Source organism: Podarcis melisellensis (assembly GCF_964234715.1).
Source record: "Podarcis melisellensis genome assembly, chromosome: 9".
NCBI classification, from domain to species: Eukaryota; Metazoa; Chordata; class Lepidosauria; order Squamata; family Lacertidae; genus Podarcis; species Podarcis melisellensis.
The window spans coordinates 14,779,886-14,800,280 of record NC_138541.1 but is presented as its reverse complement, the minus strand read 5'-3'; the positions used below and the strand labels follow the sequence as shown (position 1 = coordinate 14,800,280).

Below are 20,395 nucleotides of genomic sequence, written 5' to 3'. Positions count from 1 at the left end.
CAGACAGAACTCTGCAACTGTTAAAGATCAAGGATTTTGCCAACGGTTAAGCAATGCTTATCAGCAACTTCTGGCTGAGAAAGCTTCCCTGGAAGTTAATGAGCGTGCAGACCAAATTAGCACTAACAAGGCATTTGCATCACAGATAGCGACGACCTAGTAAGAAATGAGTTGCAGGCCTAATAAAATTCAATCTTGTGAAGTACATCAACTCTGGAATGGTCTCTTATTAGTGGGATTTTTTTCACCGATGGCTCACTTGACTGTACCTGGCAGGTGGTTCCCAGATGCGGCGTTACTACGGTTTAGCAGGTTCTGGGCTTCTTCATCTACGACATCTAAAAGGTACTGAATGACTTCGTTGTGATCGTCCACATCGTAAGAATCATCGTCTTGCACCTCTGCTTTAAGTAAAACAATGTCACATAGCTGTTGCTGACGGAGAAGAAAATGAGGAACAAGCCCCGCTCCCCTTGCTGAAAGCAATACAATTTTTAGATAATCTCTTCTTGTTTCTCAGTGCTAGGTAATCCTCGAAAAAGAAGCAAGCAAATTCACTCTCCCCTCCCCTTCCTCGGAAAAGAAGGAAATCATGATAGGACTGTGTGATCTACGCAAGTTTACTCAGCTACCATTGCTTGCGTTCATCTAATTTACCCTTGTCTCTGTTTCTCCATGTTTCTCACACCCTTCCTCTGGTGTAATCTGGAAATCTATATCGAAAGCTCCTTGAGGAAGAGGCCTCTTCACAGCAAAACACCATGTATACCCGGACAGCACTTTGGGTGGTAAACCCATTGAAAATCACGGACTTAACAGCCATACTGATTACTACATTTTTCGCTGCATAAGGCGCACCTGACCATGAGGTGCACCTACTTTTTTGGGGGGTAATTCAAGGGGAAAAAATATTATTTAAAGGGAGCGCTGTGCAGAGCCTGTATGCATCCCAGGCTCTGCTCAGCGCTCCCTTTCATGAGCCACACACACACTCCACACAGCTCTTTAAAGGGAGCGCGGCTCTTGGGGGCTTTTGCGGGAGCTGGGGGACGTGAGAGAGCCGCGCTCTGTCCCTTCTCCCACCTCCCACAAAAGCCAGGGATAACCGTGCGAAGCCTCCCCAGGGCTGGTGGGGCTGGTGGTGGGGGAAGCCCAGCTCCCCCACCCCCAGCCCCAAAGAGCAGGTTGGGGCTGGCGGGGGAAGCCCAGGTTCCCCCCCCCCAGCCCCAGGGACCACACATTCGCTCCATAAGACGCACAGACATTTCCCTTTAGATTTTAAGAGGGGAAAAGTGTGTCTTATGGAGCGAAAAATACGGTAAGTTCAACGGGTCAACGCTAAGTAAGACTTGGTTGAATAGCATCCAAATAAATATACAGTTCTAACAACATTATTGTTCAAGAACATTATACTGAAGCCGGACAATACAACTTAGAATACTTAGGCACAGCACCCTCATTCATTTTACTGTTTCAGTGCACTCCTATAAAGCTTTTGTAAGAGACACAAAACTGTCCCACTCTGCCATCCTTACCTGAGTTGTTACTGTAGCTGGAAAAATCAGAGGCCTGACTAACGTCTTTAGATACGGTGACATTCCCTGGCCCTTTTGGATAGTGGCTGTTGTTCATTTCACCATTAACCTAACAAAACCAAGAATCATAAATCAGTTTTCTTTTTAAGCACTGCTGGCAATATGGGTTTAGGTGTTTTGGCCCCACGATTCAGGGAAGTATGCAGCTCGCTGCTGGAGCACACGTGTAGCTTGCAGAAGGCCCCAGATTCAATCCCTGTCATCATCTAACCTAGGTATGACATGGTTCAGACAGCACCAAATCATGGTCATTACACGAAGGAACCTTTCTCCAATCACATGCTCCATTTCCCACCCTGACTTGCTGACTGACCAATTGAAAATGGTTTGCTATTAACATCTGAACTAGGCAAGCTGTGATTGGTACAAACCATAGCCTATATCCACAAACCAGAATTGGAAACCATGGTTTGATAGTGGTTTCCAGTTCTGGTTTGCAGGCAAAACCTGCCAAGTTCAGGCCTAAGAGTCGACTATGGTTTCTCTCTGAATTCAAAAGCAGGGGCGGTACAAAGAAATGAGGGAAGCTGCACTTTTAGGTAATGCTAAATAATTGATTGACTCGCCTTACAGAAAGACAGAGGAAGGAGGCTAGTCTGATATCATCAAAGATGCAAATTTTAAATAAACTTTTCCAGATGCTTCAAAACTTGACTAATCTAATATTTAAAAAATCCAGTAAATGGCATTATCTGATTCATGTCTACTTGTGCTTAAATACTTGGTATTTAATAATAACAGTCAAAAATGCTGGATGGGAAGGTTTTCTCCCACTAGCAGAAGGAATTTCCTCTGTCAGAAACAGATTTCATCTGCCAGAAGAATACGCTTTCTTCAAAGGGAAGGGAATCTGCTGGATCCAGCTCCAGCTGTTGACAAGCTGAAGACCATGTGAACAGCCAAGATCACCACTGATGTAAATTTGCCCTGCGCAAAGCTGTTCCCCTTTAAAACACAAACATTTCATTGTGCGACACAATTCCTCCAGCTGCAGCAACAAGGGGAGAGAGTAACTGTTCTCAGTTACTTACTTTTGGTGCATATGCCTCAGGTCCTATTTCTGCTTTGCCATAGGGGTCTCCAAGTAAATGACCTACGAGAAGAGTGTAGAAATTGCATGATTTGTTATTTTCCAACAAACCAATAGGTATCAAATTGTAACTTGAAATTTAGCCATCTTGCGATTAAAAGTTATTATCTTTCTTAAATGTAATTTTGAGGTTGTTGTTGTTGTTGCTGCTGCTATTATTATTATTATTATTTATTTCAATTTAAATACCACCCTTTATCAGAAGATCCCACTGGTCGGTGTACATCATTAAAAACGCATTACGGAGCATCAATGATAAAAACATAATAAAAATAGAAAGCAAACTGATGGACAGCCTAATAATAATAAAATAGTCATCATAATAACACTCTTCTCCCCCACATTTTCACAAGTCATAGACTATTTAATAGCCATAGGCTTGGGTAAAGAGGAATGTTTTTTCCTGGTGCCTAAAGACATGTAATGATGGCGCCAGGTGAGCCTCTCTGAGCAGAGCATTCCACAGTCAAGGGAGTCACCATAGAAAAGGCCCATGCTCTTGTTGCCACTTTTGAGAAACTATGCACAGCACAATAGGAAATCAACTTGTAAAACTTGTATACATTTATGCCCTTACCATTATGCTTTATTGACCTTGGACATGAGTTATCGGGGCCTTTGGACCTTGGAAACACCGGATGGCCATCCCTGAGAAAATAAGAAACTCTTAAGCACAGTTAGTACAAAATATACCTGAAATCTGTCTGTACTCAAGACGTGCAATTCTTCACCACATTATTAACTGGGAAGAGATCACATGTGATCTCTGTGCTGGATTGACCAAAACTTTCAATATACATGCTTTAATTTGATGGTTTGCTTCTAGTTGCATCCTTGCCTATGTTCTGGTACATATGCAAATATGAAACTTGGTTATTCTTATTTTCGTTACTCTTTTCTCTTAGCACTACAAAAAAGGGGCACTGTGTTATGGGGCCTCTGAAACGTGACACAGTTTAAGGCCTCAGCATGTCTTAATCTGAGCCCAAAATATATGTACCGTAGATTCTGGCGTATAAGATGACTTTTTAACCCCGGAAAATCCTCCAAAAAGTCGGGGGTCATCTTATATGCTAGGAATGGGTTTGCTGGGCAGCAGCAGTGGGTGGTGGGCTCCACGCCAGGAGAAAGCCAGCTTAGCATCGCTGGGCAGCTTCGCCGGGCATCTTTCTCCTGGCGCGGAGCCCGTCGCCCACTGCTGCTGCCGCGTATAAGACTGGGCGTATAAGTCGACCCCCCAAATTGGCAGCTGCCAATTTGGGGGGTCGTCTTATACGCCCAGTTGCCTAGTATGCTGGAATCTACAGTACATTACTTAAATTAAGCCGACCGGGCTCTTGTCAGGTGCCTGGAAGGAAGACTGCATGTAGGCCACCTTGAGCTGCATCATGGAAGGAAGGCAGGAATAAAGAAAATAAACAGTACAGCATTTAGCCATTCCTAAGAAGTACCTTGTTGCTTTCAAGACCACTGTTGGAAGCGACATCTCCAGCGTCCTCTTTGCTTCTTTCAAAGTCATGCCCTGGGTGCTGATCCCATTAATGTAATGGATGACATCCAAGGCACGAAGAGTCCCTTCTACGGCTGCGGCAGATTTTGGAGCGATATCGCTAATGTATAACACTTGATAAAGGCTGTCGTGACCACCTGCAAGGGAGATGCCTGGAGGGGAAAAGAAATAGCACCATACATATTTTGCTTTTGCAAAACAAAAGAGGACAGATGGGCAGATGCCATGAAAGTTTGGATTACCCAGTTCTTCTTTATGGCATGTCAAGGTAATGTCAGGCAGTAGATGTGGCAGCATGGGAAACTTGGGTGTCTCCAAAACACGCCCAAGTACCAGCCTGACTGTCTTTGGAGCAGCTCGGAGGAAACTGACAGCATCTGTGTGGCTCATGTTAGTGACATCTGTATCATTAACCTGTGAAGATGAATATCAAAGAAAGAGAGAGATCTGAGAGGTGGCAATGGTTTAAACAACCTAAGCAGCATTTCCAGACAGTGAAATGATTGTCTGGCACTATTATTTTACTTTTAAAAGACAATTGTTTAGGGAAGTTTTAAAATGTTTGATGCTGTATTGTTTTTAATATTCAGTTGGAAGCCGCCCAGAGTGGCTGGGGAAACCTAGCCCGATGGGCGGGGTATAAATAATAAATTATTATTAACATTATTATGATGAATGCCTGTCATGGTTGAAATATATATATATAAATTTTCCAGTAGCACCTTAGAGACCAACTAAATTTGTTCTTGGTATAAGCTTTCGTGTGCATGCACACTTCTTCAGATGCCTGTCATGGTGATTGAGGAAGGGGGGGAGAGGGGGCAGACATTTTATTTATTTACTTATTGCACAAATTTTATATACCACTTGATTGTAGATTCAAAGCTGTTTACAAAAACACATGGGATTTGCACAAGGACCCGTGCAGGTGAGGCAATCACACACAGACACACACACACTACAAGATACAAACACTGAAGTTTGGAAGAGGGAACTACAAACAGTATGAATTAGGATACTAGCAGTGGCGTAGCGTGGGTTGTCAGCACCTGGGGCAAGGCAAGTAATTTGCGCCCCCTAACCTGTGGATTTGCGCCCCCTAACCCTAACCCCCAGATGTTGCGCCCGGTGCGGCCGGCCCCTCCTGCACCCCCCACGCTATGCCACTGGATACTAGCATCTTCTCGGTGAAAATCAGTTAATTTATATCCCATTTTTTCCTCATAAAACATGTTCAAAGGAACTTGCAAGAAGCAAAATTAGAGAAAAGGTGCACAGCACTATATAGTATATAACAGCACCAAATAATACATAATAAAAACCAGCATCAAAGCAAGCACTCAGAAGGATAACATCAAAAATGCATAGAGGCAAATCACCTTGAGAAAGTCTAAATGCTTGTTGGAATACTACTTCTGAAAGGAACCAGCAATGCGCCCTTGGAAAGGACGTGTACAACCAATGCGGCCGTCACAAGCTATCGTTAAGTAAACTGTTCTTGCACTGACAGCCACTGTAGCTAAATCTAAACTAACAAGGCCATCGTGGAAACTTTTAGGTTTGAGATGTTTCTCCAGCAGACCAGGCTATATGCACGGCCACTGCAAATCCTTTAGCCCACTGCAAACATCTTTAGTCTGCTGCAGCAACAGCCTCAGTGCTGCTGTTTTGCCTTTTCCCCAAGTTTTATCTTTTAATTTTATTTATTTATTGAATTTATATATTGCCCTTCAAAGATAAAAGGTAAAGGGACCCCTGACCATTAGGTCCAGTCGTGGCCGACTCTGGGGTTGCAGCGCTCATCTCGCTTTATTGGCCGAGGGAGCCGGCGTACAGCTTCCGGGTCATGTGGCCAGCATGACTAAGCCACTTCTGGCGAACCAGAGCAGCACATGGAAACGTCGTTTACCTTCCCGCCGGAGTGGTACCTATTTATCTACTTGCACTTTGACGTGCTTTCGAACTGCTAGGTTGGCAGGAGCAGGGACCGAGCAATGGGAGCTCACCCTGTCGCGGGGATTTGAACCGCTGACCTTCTGATCGGCAAGTCCTAGGCTCTGTGGTTTAACCCACAGTGCCACCTGCGTCCCATGCCCTTCAAAGACACAGAGCATAATAACAAGAGGAAAGCTTTTGCCTGGCACCTAAAGATATGTAATGAAGGTGCCAGGTGAGTCTCCCTGGGGAGAGTAGTCCACAAATGGGGAGCCACTGTTCTCGTGTTGCCACCCTCTGCACCCTTTGTGGATTTGTTTTGCAACGTAACAGGAAACAAACCAAGCGGTCCTTTTTCTTCTGCTTCATCCCAACTCACCTTGATCAGTCGATCTCCGGGTTGTAACCTCCCATCACTTTTGGCAGGGTCTTGAACGACATCATGGATGTAACAGCCAACGTTATCATTGCCTTTGGTCACAGTGAAACCAAGGCTACCCTTCTCTGATTTAGTCAGCACTACATGGAGCTCCACCTCCTGGAAGGAAGCACATTTTCAGAACGTTTCAGACTAAGAACTAGCAACACAATACACATACACAGCTACATAGATCTGCATGTGTTATCTATCTGTGTGGTGGTATTTGAGGATTGCAATTTCTGTGAACAAACCAATTTGTACCTCCTGGACTAACGTGCAGATCAGAACATAACTCTCCCTTAGATTTTCCTCTGAATTTTGCAATGTAGTTGTTGGCTCAAAAATGTTCTGCATTTTTAAAACAGTATACAGTGGTACCTCAGGTTACATACATTTCAGGTTACATACGCTTCAGGTTACAGACTCCGCTAACCCATAAATATTACCTCTGGTTAAGAACTTTGCTTCAGGATGAGAACAGAAATCGTGCTCCGGCGGCTCAGCGGCAGCAGGAGGCCCCGTTAGCTAAAGTGGTGCTTCAGGTTAAGAACAGTTTCTCGTTAAGAATGGACCTCCGGAACGAATTAAGTACTTAACCCCAGGTACCACTGTATTTTAAGCATAAAGCATGTTTAGAAATATGCAAATTGAGACAAAATGGATGGTATTCAACTAGTCTTTAATCAGAGAATACCCACTGAAACAAATGGCTCTAACTTAGTCATGTTAATCAATGTGAACATCAACCGATATTTTAAAATATGGGTTTCTGTTTGGATTCTTAAAAAAATTGCAGATTAATGTGTGGAAACAGGACGGAGAAGATCTATGAATGAATATGTGCAAAACTGACATGAGACAGAAATAGACTGATCCACTCGTTCCCAATACACAAGGATAGTTCAAGATAGCATGACACAAAGGAGGAGATAATTGAGGTCAGGTATTCTTGTCACAGGTGTTTTTTGGGCAGTTTCTAAGTGGATGCACTAAAAATAGCTTCTGCAGTTTGTACCTGGAGCCCATTTGAAATCTACTTGCAGATATTTCTTTTTAAATATGAAATTTAGATCCAATAGGCAAGGAAACATCCCTGTTTGGATCAGCTGGTGTTTTCACTTTTACCTAAAAGCATCTGCAAGGGAGTAGGGGAGGTCCCAACTGACTAGAGAAGCAGCAGAGTATTTCAATAAAAATAAAACAACATGGAACAAAGTAAGGTAGATCTGCAAATTGGCACAGATGGCGCAAAAGTCCACTGGGCTGCAACCGGGTAAACTGTAGCGCTTTGCCGTGTTTGCACAAACCTAAAAAAACACGCGACCCCCCCTCCAACTACTGAGAATGAAAAGTGGGACATTACTGGTTCATATTCATCGGCGTGTTTTTCAAGCTGGCTCAAAAGCGACGCAAGGCCTCCTGGCGCTGCCACGAGCTCAGAGACGGAGCAGCTGTATTTCTCGTCCGCTGAACCAGATGTGAAGGTGCGACATCTTGATATTGGTGGCAAATCCATTGGGAGAAGAGACGGCGGGTTACTAAAGGAAAAGGAAAAGAAGACGAAGAAAGGAATCAAAATTTAGGTTGGCTCCAATGCCTCTGGAGGAGGGTTGAAATTGCAACGGTGGCAATTTATTGATTATATTTTTAACCCATCTCTTGATTCTGAAATGGGATCCTCAGGGCAGTTCACTGGTTTAAAAGACCATCCACACGGCCAAAGCAGAGGAGATGGAGGTAGCCACATTGTAGCTATGTGTTTGCCCTGTTCACCTACATGGGAATGTAGGAGTCAGACCATTATCCATTTAGCACAGTGCTGTTTGCATTGACTGGGCAGGGGTCTCTCCCAGCCATACCTAGAGATGCCATGGATTGAACTCAGTACCCTCTGCATGGAAAGTCGGTGCTCTGAATGAATAGCAGGACTGGGACATTATTTTTCAATCAAAAGTGGTGTGTGGGTGAAGGGAGCTGAACCCTCAAGGCTAGGGTTTGGTGAATATGCCAATTTTGGTTCCTCTCAGTTTCTAGCTTTTCCAGTCTTAAGTTCAGCTCTCCATACTTCCACTTCAGTTTGCAAATTTATTTTTTAACAGTCCTTGTGAAAATTCACCAGCGTTTTCCTGAAAACAACCCCTAAATTACACACTTCTCTATATGCAATTTTACCAAATGCACACATTCTTGCAAACTAAATCCCCCTAATGGAATGCATGCATATCATTTCCACTAATACACGTGTTTTATATTTACCCTAGTATATGTACTTTTGGACACATTACCTGGCCGGAGAGCTGAATTGCAAAATTCAGAGGTGCGAATTTTGAAAGGTGACAGTGTTTTGGTTCGTGTGTTGCTTTGGAAAGCATGAATTAGTAAGCTCGCCTTCAGATGCAAATGGAGTTAAATTTTCCCTCCCTCCCTACCCTAGAGTTACCTCTCTGCAGTCAATCGGCCCAGGCATTTTTCTCTTAAGTCAGTCCCTTTTCAGTTATCAGAACAGGGTTTGGATGAAAGAGAGGAATTCGTTGCTCTCTTGCTGCAACTGCAATCCCACCCCCAACTGAAACGGATGCAAAAATTAGGATTTCACCTCAAACCCCATTTTAGACATGAATGGGGAATGTTAGATGCACAGCAAACATGGTTTCCTCCTTCGAGTCTAGCAGGACTCACAACTTATCATGTTAAAAACCAAACTATATGACTAAATTAATTTAACGAAACGAGCCAACAGCACATGCCTGTTCTCAGTTTCTGGTTTCCCTGGTGTCTCATGCGGAGCACAATATATAGTGCGAATAGTTTCCTCTTGGCTGCAGGGCGTTTCATAAGGACTAGATGCCTCAGCTGATGATTTGTTGGGGTTTTGGTACAGGGCGGAGCTCCATTTTGTGCTCGCTATCTGGGCCGCATTTGCAGGAAGCTCCTCCCCTCCGCTCCCGCTGCTGTCGCTGTAGCTGTCCCTTCGAGAGGGGGACTTGATCCGCTTCCTGTCCTTGTCCATGGCTTCGTTTTCGTCAGAGCTGTCGTCTTGCTCCCCGTTAGGTTGCTGATGGTTGCCTTTGCTGACATCAGGGAAAATCTGCTGAGGGGAATGGATAGGAGTCTGGAAGAAAAAGGACAAGGAAGTATGGCAGAAAGGGGACCAAGCATGTCGGCTGCGGTTTCAGAGAGCGGGTGTCACAAAGTACTTTGGAGGCTATTAAACTCCTACACCAGATTAGTAAAAACACTTATTGTTTGGGTGAAGCTTAAAAGGACCGCCTCTCCCCATATGAACCAACCCAGGCTTTGCGATCAGCATCCAAGGCCCTTCTTCTAATGCCTCCTCGACGAGGTCTGGAGGGTGGCAACACAAGAACAGGCCTTTTCTGCAGTGGCTCCCCGTTTGAAGAATGCTCTCCCCAGGGTGATTCGGCTGGCGCCTTCGTTATACTTCTTTAGGCGAAAACGTTCCTCTTCAACCAGGCCTTTGGCTGATTATCACCCTATACCAGTGGTGTCCAAACCGTTTTCCAAGAGGGCCAGATTTGATGAAGTGAAGGGCCATGGGGGCTGACCAAAGTTGTTAACCTTTTTTTTAGGATGGAAGTTGCTGAGCTTTATTTAGGATTGAAGTTGTTGAGGGTTTTTTTAGGACTTTACCTCAGGAAATAAACCGCCACGGGGCCAGATTAAACTGACGGGCAGGATTGGGGCCCCAAAACGAACTTTGGACACACCTGCCCTATACCCTTTTAAATGTGATTTCAGGAGGAGGGGATTATTGCTCTGTTTTTGTTTTTATTCTATATTTTGTGTTTTTTTATATTGTAATTTTATGTTGCGAACCGCCCTGAGAGCTACGGATGAAGAACGGTATGCAAATAATAATAATAATAATAATAATAATACAGTGGTACCTCTGGTTACATACTTAATTCGTTCCGGAGGTCCGTTCTTAACCTGAAACTGTTCTTAACCTGAAGCACCACTTTAGCTAATGGGGCCTCCAGCTGCTGCCGCACTGCCGGAGCACAATTTCTGTTCTCATCCTGAAGCAAAGTTCTTAACCCGAGGTAATATTTCTGGGTTCACTGAGTCTGTAACCTGAAGCGTATGTAACCTGAGGTACCACTGTAATGGAATCTTTGCTGCACCTTTTCATAAAAAGTCACTCATAACACCCAACGCGCTACCATTCTTACCAGCAGAGAAGGGTCAATTTCGGGCAGTATCCCAGGAAGTGCCCGGCAGAGGAGAAGGGTGACTTCGGGAGATGTTCCCCTAAGAGCTGAAATAACCTCCTAGATGTAGAAGAGATTCAAAAATCAGGCACAAACGCTGAACAGGAAGGTGCGTCTACAACTGAAGCAAGCGAACAGAAAGAGGTGCTGACCTGCTGGGACAGTCCTTTTAGAGATGCTCCGTTCACTTTCAGGATGACGTCCCCAACCTCGATCTGTCCGCTTTCTGCAGCCGGTTGCCCTGGGAACAGCTTTTTAACCCTGACTATGCTGGAACCTGGCTGCTCTGGAGAAACGCTATCCTCTCGGCAGAAACTGAAGCCTAGGCCCGAGCTGTTCTTCACCAGCTTCACCTCAAACGTGTTGTCTGCAGAAAAGAAAGGCGAATGTCATTGCGGCACGTGGAGATGCTTGATCTCACTCGCTGGTCATGCTTCAAACACTCTCCTCAGGCACCAAGATGCATAAGTACACATCCACAACAAATGGAAAGCAGAAAAATCGATACTCACGCAGCCTAAGATGCTCTGGTTGCTGCAGAAGTATGAGAACAGAACATTTTTATACCACTCGTCAGAAACTTGGGACAAGTTGTCCATCAAGCGAAAGCAGCCAGTACTCCAGAAATTAACTAGACAAGGCTACTTCCACACCATTCATTTAAGCCACTGTGATACAACTTTAACAGCCATGGGTTCACCCAAAGAATCTTGGGAACTGAAGTTTATTAAGGATGCTGAGAGTTGTTAGACCGTTATTACCTTCACAGAGCTGCAATCCCCAGAATTTTCTGGAAGGAGGGGTTGATTGCAAAACCGCTCTGGGAATTGTAGCTTCCCAAGATTCACTGGGGGCAAGCTATGACAGTTGAAGTGGTACCATAGTGCTTTAAACATAGGTGTGGATGCAGTCCGAGCCACGTGGAAGAGTGCACAATGGAGGGTGTCAAACGTGAACAATAACTACTGGGAGAAAGGGTACAAATACAAACCTTCATAATTTAATTCCTTTGGAACATAGGGCAAGTGATAACGAAAAACCAAACCGAACAACCCAGGACATGAATAAACACACTAATAGATAGGAATTTACTCTTTACACGAGGGGCCCGGTTTACTTTCAATGGCAACCAAGTCTCAAGCAGGAAAACTGAAACGAACATCAGTAATGACAACTAAAAAGTCTGTAAAGGTTGATGAGAGTTGTTAAGAAGTCGCTATCTCCCCCAAAGAGCTACAATGTGCTTTAACAATCAATCCTTCCCAGGGAACTCTTGAGAATTGTAGATCTGTGAGGGGAACAAGGGCTTCCTAACAGCTCTCAACACCCTTAACAAACCCTTAACCCCCATCGTTCTGCCCGGACACTGAGGTCCAGCTCCGAAGGCCTTCTGGCAGTTCCCTCACTGTGAGAAGTGAGGTTACAGGGAACCAGGTAGAGGGCCTTCTCGGTAGTGGCACCCGCCCTGTGGAACATCCTCCCATCAGATGTCAAGGAAATAAACAACTATCTGACTTTTAAAAGACATTTGAAGGCAGCCCTGCTTAGGGAAGTTTTTAATGTTTGATGTTTTATCTTGTTTTTAATATTGTGTTGGGAGCCGCCCAGAGTGGCTGGGGAAACCCAGCCATATGGGCGGAATATAAATAATAAATTATTATTATTATTATGGTGTTCCCAAGATTCTTTGGGGAAGGTGAGGCTGTTTAAAATGGTGTCATAGTGCTTTAAATGTATAGTGCGAATGGGGCCATAGGAAGGGGAAAAAAGGAGAACTGGAAGTGATGAAAACAGAGAACAGGTAGGTCAGGTAAGCAAGTAAGCGATGATTTTTGCTTGAAGGAGAAGCGGGCTAATAATAATTACAGTCATTACTGTTTCATCCAAATGGTTTAATTGAGCTCATGGACCAGCCCTGTAGGGCCACTATTATTTTAATGAACTGAATAGAGTGAAAGATTATGAGTCATTGGAAGAAGGAGTGTGTGTGTGTAAACTTAATAGCGTTTAGTTTATTTTTAAAGTTATTTTGTTAATAATGATTCTAAATGCCCTAGTGATTTGTTAATCATAAACAGTGGTACCTCGGCTGTCAAACGTAATCCGTTCCGGAAGACTGTTTGACTTCCGAAACGTTTGACAACTGAGGTGCAAAAGGCGGTCGGCAAAATCAATGGAGAAAAAATTTAAAAATGCAGAAGCCGTTTGACTTCCGTGGCACGTTCGAAAACGAAAGCAATTACTTCCGCGTTTTCAACAATCAGGTTCCGAAACATTTGGCTTCTGAGACGCTCAAAAACTGAAGTACCAGTTATTTTTTGTTACTGTTAATAGTGTTTTATAGATGGCAATTGTTTTAATGATAATCTGTTAATTATATGATATGATTCACACTGTACTTGTGATATTTTATTCTATTATTATGGATATTTATTTGTTGCGTGTAAGCCAATTGACTGGTATTCATTTGACTGTAAAATGGAATAGAAATACAATCAATCAATCAATCAATCAATCAGGCAATTCTACTCAAAGGGCTTGACACTGCAGTCGTTCTAATGTCATGTTATGTCTCAGTCCACTGGCCTGCCATTCTAGAGGTAAAAATAACCCATTGAGGCTCAAGCCCACTTTGCATTCCGACAGAATCTCACCGTCAGTGACAAAGTTGTAGTCTCTGGCATGCGTCATTTTCTTCACAGGTCTTTCTGGGGCCTCCCTGTGATTGGGCTGGTTTGGAGGTGTGCACTGTGGCGTAACTGGAGCATGGACTCTGGCGGCTGGAGGCTGGCCCTTTTCCAACACGAGGCGAACCTCCTGCAGGAACAAGCGTACAGACACTTAGCCATGGAAATAAAAGAAAAGAGCAGCACAGGATGAAGTATGCAGCACCAGGGCCTTTTTAGTGTTGGCTCCACACCTGTGGAATGCTCTCCCCGCAACTGAGGTGCATGTCGCCGCACCATTGTTTCCTTTTAGGAAACAGGAAAAGACACAACTCTTCTGACCAGCTCATGGATGAGGGTATCAGCGGATGAAATGATTTGTGAATAATTTTCTTGAATGGATAACCAATTCACGTCGCAAATCTCCTAAGAAATGAATGCTTGCATTTGAGTCTTGCCTCTGCCAGTTGTTGTTGTTGTTTAGTTGTTTAGTCATGTCCGACTCTTCATGACCCCATGGACCAGAGCACGCCAGGCACTCCTGTCTTCCACTGCCTCCCGCAATTTGGTCAAACTCATGTTAGTAGCTTCAAGAACATTGTCCAACCATCTCGTCCTCTATCATCCCCTTCTCCTTGTGCCCTCCATCTTTCCCAATATCGGGGTATTTTCCAGGGAGTCTTCTCTTCTCATGAGGTGGCCAAAGTATTGGAGCCTCAGCTTCAGGATTTGTCCTTCCAGTGAGCACTCAGTGCTGATTTCCTTCAGAATGGATAGGTTTGATCTTCTTGCAGTCCATGGGACTCTCAAGAGTCTCCTCCGGAATCATAATTCAAAAGCATCAATTCTTCGGCGATCAGCCTTCTTTATGGTCCAGCTCTCACTTCCATACATCACTACTGGGTATAGAACCTCAAATATGGAAGTAGCCCTGCATTGCAGCAGCAGCCAGAATATGTGGACGGTGCCAGGATTAGCTTGACCTTTGCCACACAGTTCTGGAAGAGCTACCACATACCTGACCATATCTTTGAAGATAGCAGCAGCACAGCCTAACGTTTCAAAAGCCACGGTTCCTGTGAATACTCTGGCAGCTCCTGCTTTTGCCACACGGGGGAGAGCAGTGGCTGCCAGAATAAGCAAGCCACTTCTGCTATGACTGAGAATGGCTTGGTGGATGGTGGCAGAAGCAATAGTCATTCCTCCTCCCAGGAACTTCCTGCAACTTAGAAATGCAACATGGGAATTGGCCCCAGAGAAACAAGGCTGTAAAACCTCCTACCTGGCCAGTATTCCTCAGGATTTCTACAGCTTGTTTATGGGTAGCTCCTTCCAAAGTAACCCCGTTGACAGAAAGCACACGGTCACCTAGAACCAACAACAAAGGGTTATAGGAATCCCGTAAGCAGAGGCTAAGCACAACCCAACGAAATACCGTATTTTTTGCTCTATAAGACTCACTTTTCCCCTCCTAAAAAGTAAGGGGGAATGTGTGTGCGTCTTATGGAGCGAATGCAGGCTGCGCAGCTATCCCAGAAGCCAGAACAGCAAGAGGAATTGCTGCTTTCACTGCACAGTGATCCCTCTTGCTGTTCTGGCTTCTGAGATTCAGAATATTTTTTTTCTTGTTTTCCTCCTCCAAAAACTAGGAGCGTCTTGTGGTCTGGTGCGTCTTATAGAGCGAAAAATACGGTAAATATCCTCTCTCAGCTCCAGTCAATAGCCATTCATTTGAGAAAGACTTGTGCAGGATAAAGCACCAGTGGAATGAAAACATGAACAGAACCTTCTCGGCCAGGTCAAGGGTCCGTCAAGACCAGCGTCCTGTTTCCAATAGTGGGCTGCCAAATGTCCCTGAATCTGACCAGCTATCCCTGCCCCCAGCATCTGATATCCAGAAATATGCTACCTCTGTACACTGAGGTCCTAAACAGCTACCGAGACTGGTAGGGTCTTGATAGGCCCAACTAAGTGCCCCACTTTTCTCCAAGAATCCCGGCTATTTAGGAAGCTGCAAAACCCCAACGTGAAAATAAAGGTTAATTATACTTGCCTTTTTGAATTCTACCATCAGCTTCAGCTGCTCCCTTAGGAATAACAGCTTTTACATACAGGCCTCCATGCCTCACGTTCGTGTTCACACCACCCTGCAGATTAATAAATTGAACGAATGTTACGACCTTAATGGAAAGTCAGATATCCAAAAACCAACCCAATCCTTTAAAGGAATCGAGAACATACTCATGCAGGCTATCAGCAAGGACAAGCGGCAGCCGAAAATGAAACCCAGAAGGAATTATTTTTTTCCTTTTCTTTTTTGAGCCCCATGCAAGCAGAGAGATGGTTCCCAAGGCTTCTTCTGGGTACAGAATTCTAGTTTAAAGTTCTGGTAACAGAACTATTGAGAATATTTGTGAAGGTTAACAAAGCATGAGTCTGAGGGTATATCATGCATGTCATTCAGATACAGACAGACACAGAGAGGGGAAAACTAAGGTGCACGTCTTCCTCTTGAGTTATGGAAAGCTCAGTTCGGGGGGAAAAAGGAAACTTCAGTAGGCTGGGTGGTGGGTTTGAAAATGCAGTTTGGCCACTATTTCCTGCTAAGTTTACTGTGCCTTTAACTGCTGCACGACAGGCAAGAATCCAACAGGTGAAGCTTTCCGCACTGCTGCAGCTCCAAAAAGGGAAAAGCTCAATTGTTGGATTTCTTTTTGCACAACATTGCAGAAAGCACAATCGGGGGAGGGGGGAACCTGTCCACTTTAAGAAACGTGGTTCTTGAGCAAGAAGGGGGTCTATGAATCCCTAAACTGGAGGGATCTGAGGCTCTTCAGAACTGTTGGCCTCCCACTCCCATTGACCCAGCCAGCACGGCCAATGACGATGGGAGGTGTAGCTCAGTAACAACTGGAGGGCTACAGGTTCCCCATCTCTGCTTTCAGCAAAAGGCTACTCCTTCTTTAAGAGTGTCCACTTCCTATGCTTTTAAACTAGCAGACTTATTTTACGTATGCTTAAAGGTAAAGGGACCCCTGACCATTAGGTCCAGTTGTGACCAACTCTGGGGTTGCGACACTCATCTCGCTTTATTGGCCAAGGGAGCTGGCGTACAGCCTCTGCGTCATGTGGCCAGCATGACTAAGCTGGTGAACCAGAGCAGCACACGGAAACACCGTTTACCCTCCCGCCGGAGTGGTACCTATTTATCTACTTGAACTGTGATGTGCTTTCGAACTGCTAGGTTGGCAGGAACAGGGACCGAGCAATGGGAGCTCACCCCGTCACGGGGATTTGAACTGCTGACCTTCTGATCAGCAAGTCCTAGGCTCTGTGGTTTAACCCACAGCGCTACCTGCATCCCTTTTTTATGCTTACTTTTAAATGTATGCTCAGTAGGTTCACTCCTATGTAGGTGTTAAAAGGATTCCAAGCTGACAGCATTTAGTACAGGGCCAGTGAAACACATTTGCTTTCTGTTTCAGATTAGCACCAACGTGCTCACAATACTGTGCAAGTGTGCTACAGGGAAGCAGGAAATGTGTTTTAATTTTTATGGCAAACTGATTTACTTTGAAAAAAATGAGAACTCTAGATTATTTGGCCTTGGGGAATATGCCTGAGCTGAACTCCTTGGGTGAGCCACAAATACCTCTTCTAGTGATCTGCATTTATTCAACTCTCCTTGTCCAAACTGCTTTCCAAAATTATGAGATGCAATCCTTCAATCTGATCTTTGGAAAGTGAACCAAAGATTGCCATTAAAAAAGCACTTTCAGACACCCCCACAAAAAGCAATAAACACAAGGACACGGCATTGTATACCCGCTTTCGGAGTTTTATCTTTAAAGTGACATTGTCAAGTAGTTGCAGCCCATTAAGTACGAACGATCATGTACAGAGCTCAGCTTACGTTCTTATAAAATTGAAGAGAGGCATGCCAAAAAGTGAGGTTACTGCTGCCAGCTTCTAACCCAGAAATGGTCAATATGCTGAGCAGTCAAGAGTCAATGCAATTGCAGGTTCTTCTACCCTGTTCCTTCTGCCCCCTCCCCAAATTTACTGGGGTGGGGTGCAACTAAAACTCTGCTTGATACAACAGGCAGAGTGGGATGTTTGCGCAAATGAAGGGATGGAGGCAGAACAAGGTGAAAGAAGGCCACCTCCCTCAGCATCCATGAGTTACAACTCAAAGAAATTGTGCATAAATATAAATATTTGGTAGTATTCTGCTTTGCAACCAGCAGAGGGAGCTCAGAGTATGTGTGACAAGGCTATATCGACTCCTCTGGCGATGCGGTCAGGTGCCAATAAATGGCAACAGAACCACATACAAAGTCAAGAGTTAAGCTTGAGAGATAATTCACTGATTTCAGCTGTCTTTCTGCAGGGAGAAGGAGAGTCACAACTGCAATTCTGCAGCGTTCTAAATACAAGTAGGGAAAGTACGCATTTTTGTTGTTGTTGCTTCCATTCTTGGTACGCATAGTAATACATTAGGAAACTCGATTCTGATCTCAGCCGTAGTTTACGCATGAATTAGGGCAGCTCTGCGCATCACGAGTGCTGTGGGAAATACTGGTATTTCACACAGGAAATACATAAAATGTGGATGCCCTACATGAGCATGTGGCAATAATGCTGGGTGGGAAACTCGTGGTCCTCCAGATGTTGGACTGCAACTCCCATCATCCTAGAATCTGGCAATTTTGGTTTTTCCTCAGTTTCTGATTTTCCAATCCTAAATTCAGTTGTCCACAAAAAATTGCATTTTTTTTTAAAAAAAAATCACGAACTTTCACCACAATTTTTGTGAGAATTTCTCCCAATATACATGTTGGAATAATTTTTTTGCTGAATGTACATGCTTTAGAAAAGCGATGTCCTTTCAAATAATGCATGTGAATGTTATTTCCCCTAATAAACACATTTTTATGGACACTTCACCCCAGTGTATGCGTTTTTGTACACATTACATGGCATTGCAAAAGTCGGGGAACTACAAATTTCGAAGGATGGCTGTATTTTGGCTCCTGCATCATTTTGGAAAACGAAAACAGGGAGGTTTGCCCTTTAACTGAGAACTCAATTGCTCCCCCAAACCTAGCTGGAGTCCAACAATATGTGATGCACAACATAGTTTGCTTTACTGTGATGTATGAACCAAGTCACTCTGTGTATGCATTTCTTTTTTTCAAGGAACAAAACACAACACTCAGGTTTCTCTGGATGTGCAGAACTTGCCCTGGGTCCTTCCCCTTTGCATGTAATGTCATGCAGAACCTCAGCCTTGAGAGTTGTTGAGAGAAGTTAAATATTAGCAGCAGGTTTAACTACTTGACAGTGCCTCTTTAAGGTCCACTGCTACCCTGTAAACCATACATTTTTAACAGGTCGCTTGGAGTGGAGGAAAAAAGAGAAAACAGGTAAAAACCTTGTCAAACAGTACCGTGACACTTATTCCCAAGCCGTTATCATTTTTGGCCAGTTCGACCTCAAAGATATCTCCAGGTTTAAGAGGCGGTGAAGAAAACTTTTTAGAATTCATTGAGTTGGCCAAATTCATGAAGTAAGGCTCCTTTACAAAAAACAGACAAAAAAACAGAGAGAGAGGAAAAGACAAAAAAAAGAGAGTATACCCTGTTAGAGAGGCGATTTGTGATTAGGACTGTATTACATATTCAGCGGGGATAGCCAAAGGTTTGAAACGGGGGTAAAATGAGATTACACGTACATAAAATATTTACACATGCACAAACACAACGCAAATAAAAAACAGGGAAGCACTCTCAAAATCTAAGCAGATATATCCAAATGCAACTACCATTTGATGCAGTGTTTCAGGCGACATTCATGATGTTACGGATCAAAGCGTCTGTAGCGACAGATCTCCCAGAATGAAGGAATCAATATGCCAATATTTGCTTGGGTCAGATACACTGCCAAAATTGCTCGGCGTAATGCAGTCTTGTGTGGGCAGCTGATCTATAAAAGCATTATGTGCCTGAGCAAGCGGTCAGCTGACCTACAGGACCCTCACGTGACCCGGTCACAGAAGGCTCCAGGTGGGCAGGTTTTGGCTAAGGAGCAAGAGCGGTAGGGTAAAGGATGTTAAAACGGGATAAAAAAGGTGTTTTGTGAAAACTGCCTTGGGCCGAGGGGGGCGGGCCAGGGTCAGACTAAGAGGGAAATAGTAAAGGTAAAGGGACCCCTGACCATTAGGTCCAGTCGTGGATGACTCTGGGGTTGCGGTGCTCATCTCGCTTTATGGGCTGAGGGAGCCGGCGTACAGCTTCTGGGTCATGTGGCCAACATGACTAAGCTGCTTTTGGCGAACCACAGCAGCGCACGGAAACGCTGTTTACCTTCCCACTGCAGCGGTACCTATTTATCTACTTGCACTTTGACGTGCTTTCAAACTGCTAGGTTGGCAGGAGCAGGGACTGAGCAATGGGCGCTCACCCCATCATGGGGATTCGAACCGCCGACCTTCTGATCGGCAAGTCCTAGGCTCTGTGGTTTAACCCACAGCGCATGTAAATGAGCTCCTATTTCTGCTGCCTAGGAAGGAGGCATAAAGCAAGGAGATCTCTGGGGTACGCTATACACTGGGGATGGAGAAATTCTCTATGTCGCCCAAAGAAAGACTTTGCCCAGACCACACCTACTCCACATGGGCTTTCTTTCCACCCTTGGATGTTCTTGTCTGAATGGAATATAGCTCCATCACGAAAAACGGTCCTTGCCTGTAAACAAATTCTGTGACTTATAGAGGCAACAAAAATTACCCTAATAGGACTGTAGCAAGGCTAATAGTCAAAGTGGGTGGGGGAGAAGTAAAATGAAATAAATGTTGTGTAAATGACTCATGTCTTGGCCTATTGAATTCAACACGATTATCCCATAAGGCAGCCGTCGCCACCTGGAACAGCATCTAACTCTCCAT

General features: G+C 44.4%; 1 protein-coding gene across 1 annotated transcript in view; it reads right to left on the bottom strand.

Annotated features, from left to right (window-relative positions):
* PTPN13 (protein tyrosine phosphatase non-receptor type 13) overlaps positions 1 to 20,395 on the bottom strand; it is a 162,142-nt gene that overhangs the window by 18,972 nt on the left and 122,775 nt on the right. Inside the window, exons 24-38 of the mRNA XM_081925517.1 lie at positions 18,899 to 19,027; positions 15,503 to 15,596; positions 14,732 to 14,817; positions 13,438 to 13,600; positions 10,936 to 11,150; positions 10,745 to 10,843; positions 9,299 to 9,663; positions 7,915 to 8,089; positions 6,510 to 6,668; positions 4,438 to 4,609; positions 4,137 to 4,347; positions 3,263 to 3,333; positions 2,627 to 2,688; positions 1,536 to 1,644; positions 270 to 404 (exon numbers count right to left, since the gene is read on the bottom strand). Coding sequence (XP_081781643.1) covers positions 270 to 404; positions 1,536 to 1,644; positions 2,627 to 2,688; positions 3,263 to 3,333; positions 4,137 to 4,347; positions 4,438 to 4,609; positions 6,510 to 6,668; positions 7,915 to 8,089; positions 9,299 to 9,663; positions 10,745 to 10,843; positions 10,936 to 11,150; positions 13,438 to 13,600; positions 14,732 to 14,817; positions 15,503 to 15,596; positions 18,899 to 19,027 — 2,245 coding nt within the window. The remainder of the gene's footprint in view (positions 1 to 269; positions 405 to 1,535; positions 1,645 to 2,626; positions 2,689 to 3,262; positions 3,334 to 4,136; positions 4,348 to 4,437; positions 4,610 to 6,509; positions 6,669 to 7,914; positions 8,090 to 9,298; positions 9,664 to 10,744; positions 10,844 to 10,935; positions 11,151 to 13,437; positions 13,601 to 14,731; positions 14,818 to 15,502; positions 15,597 to 18,898; positions 19,028 to 20,395) is intronic.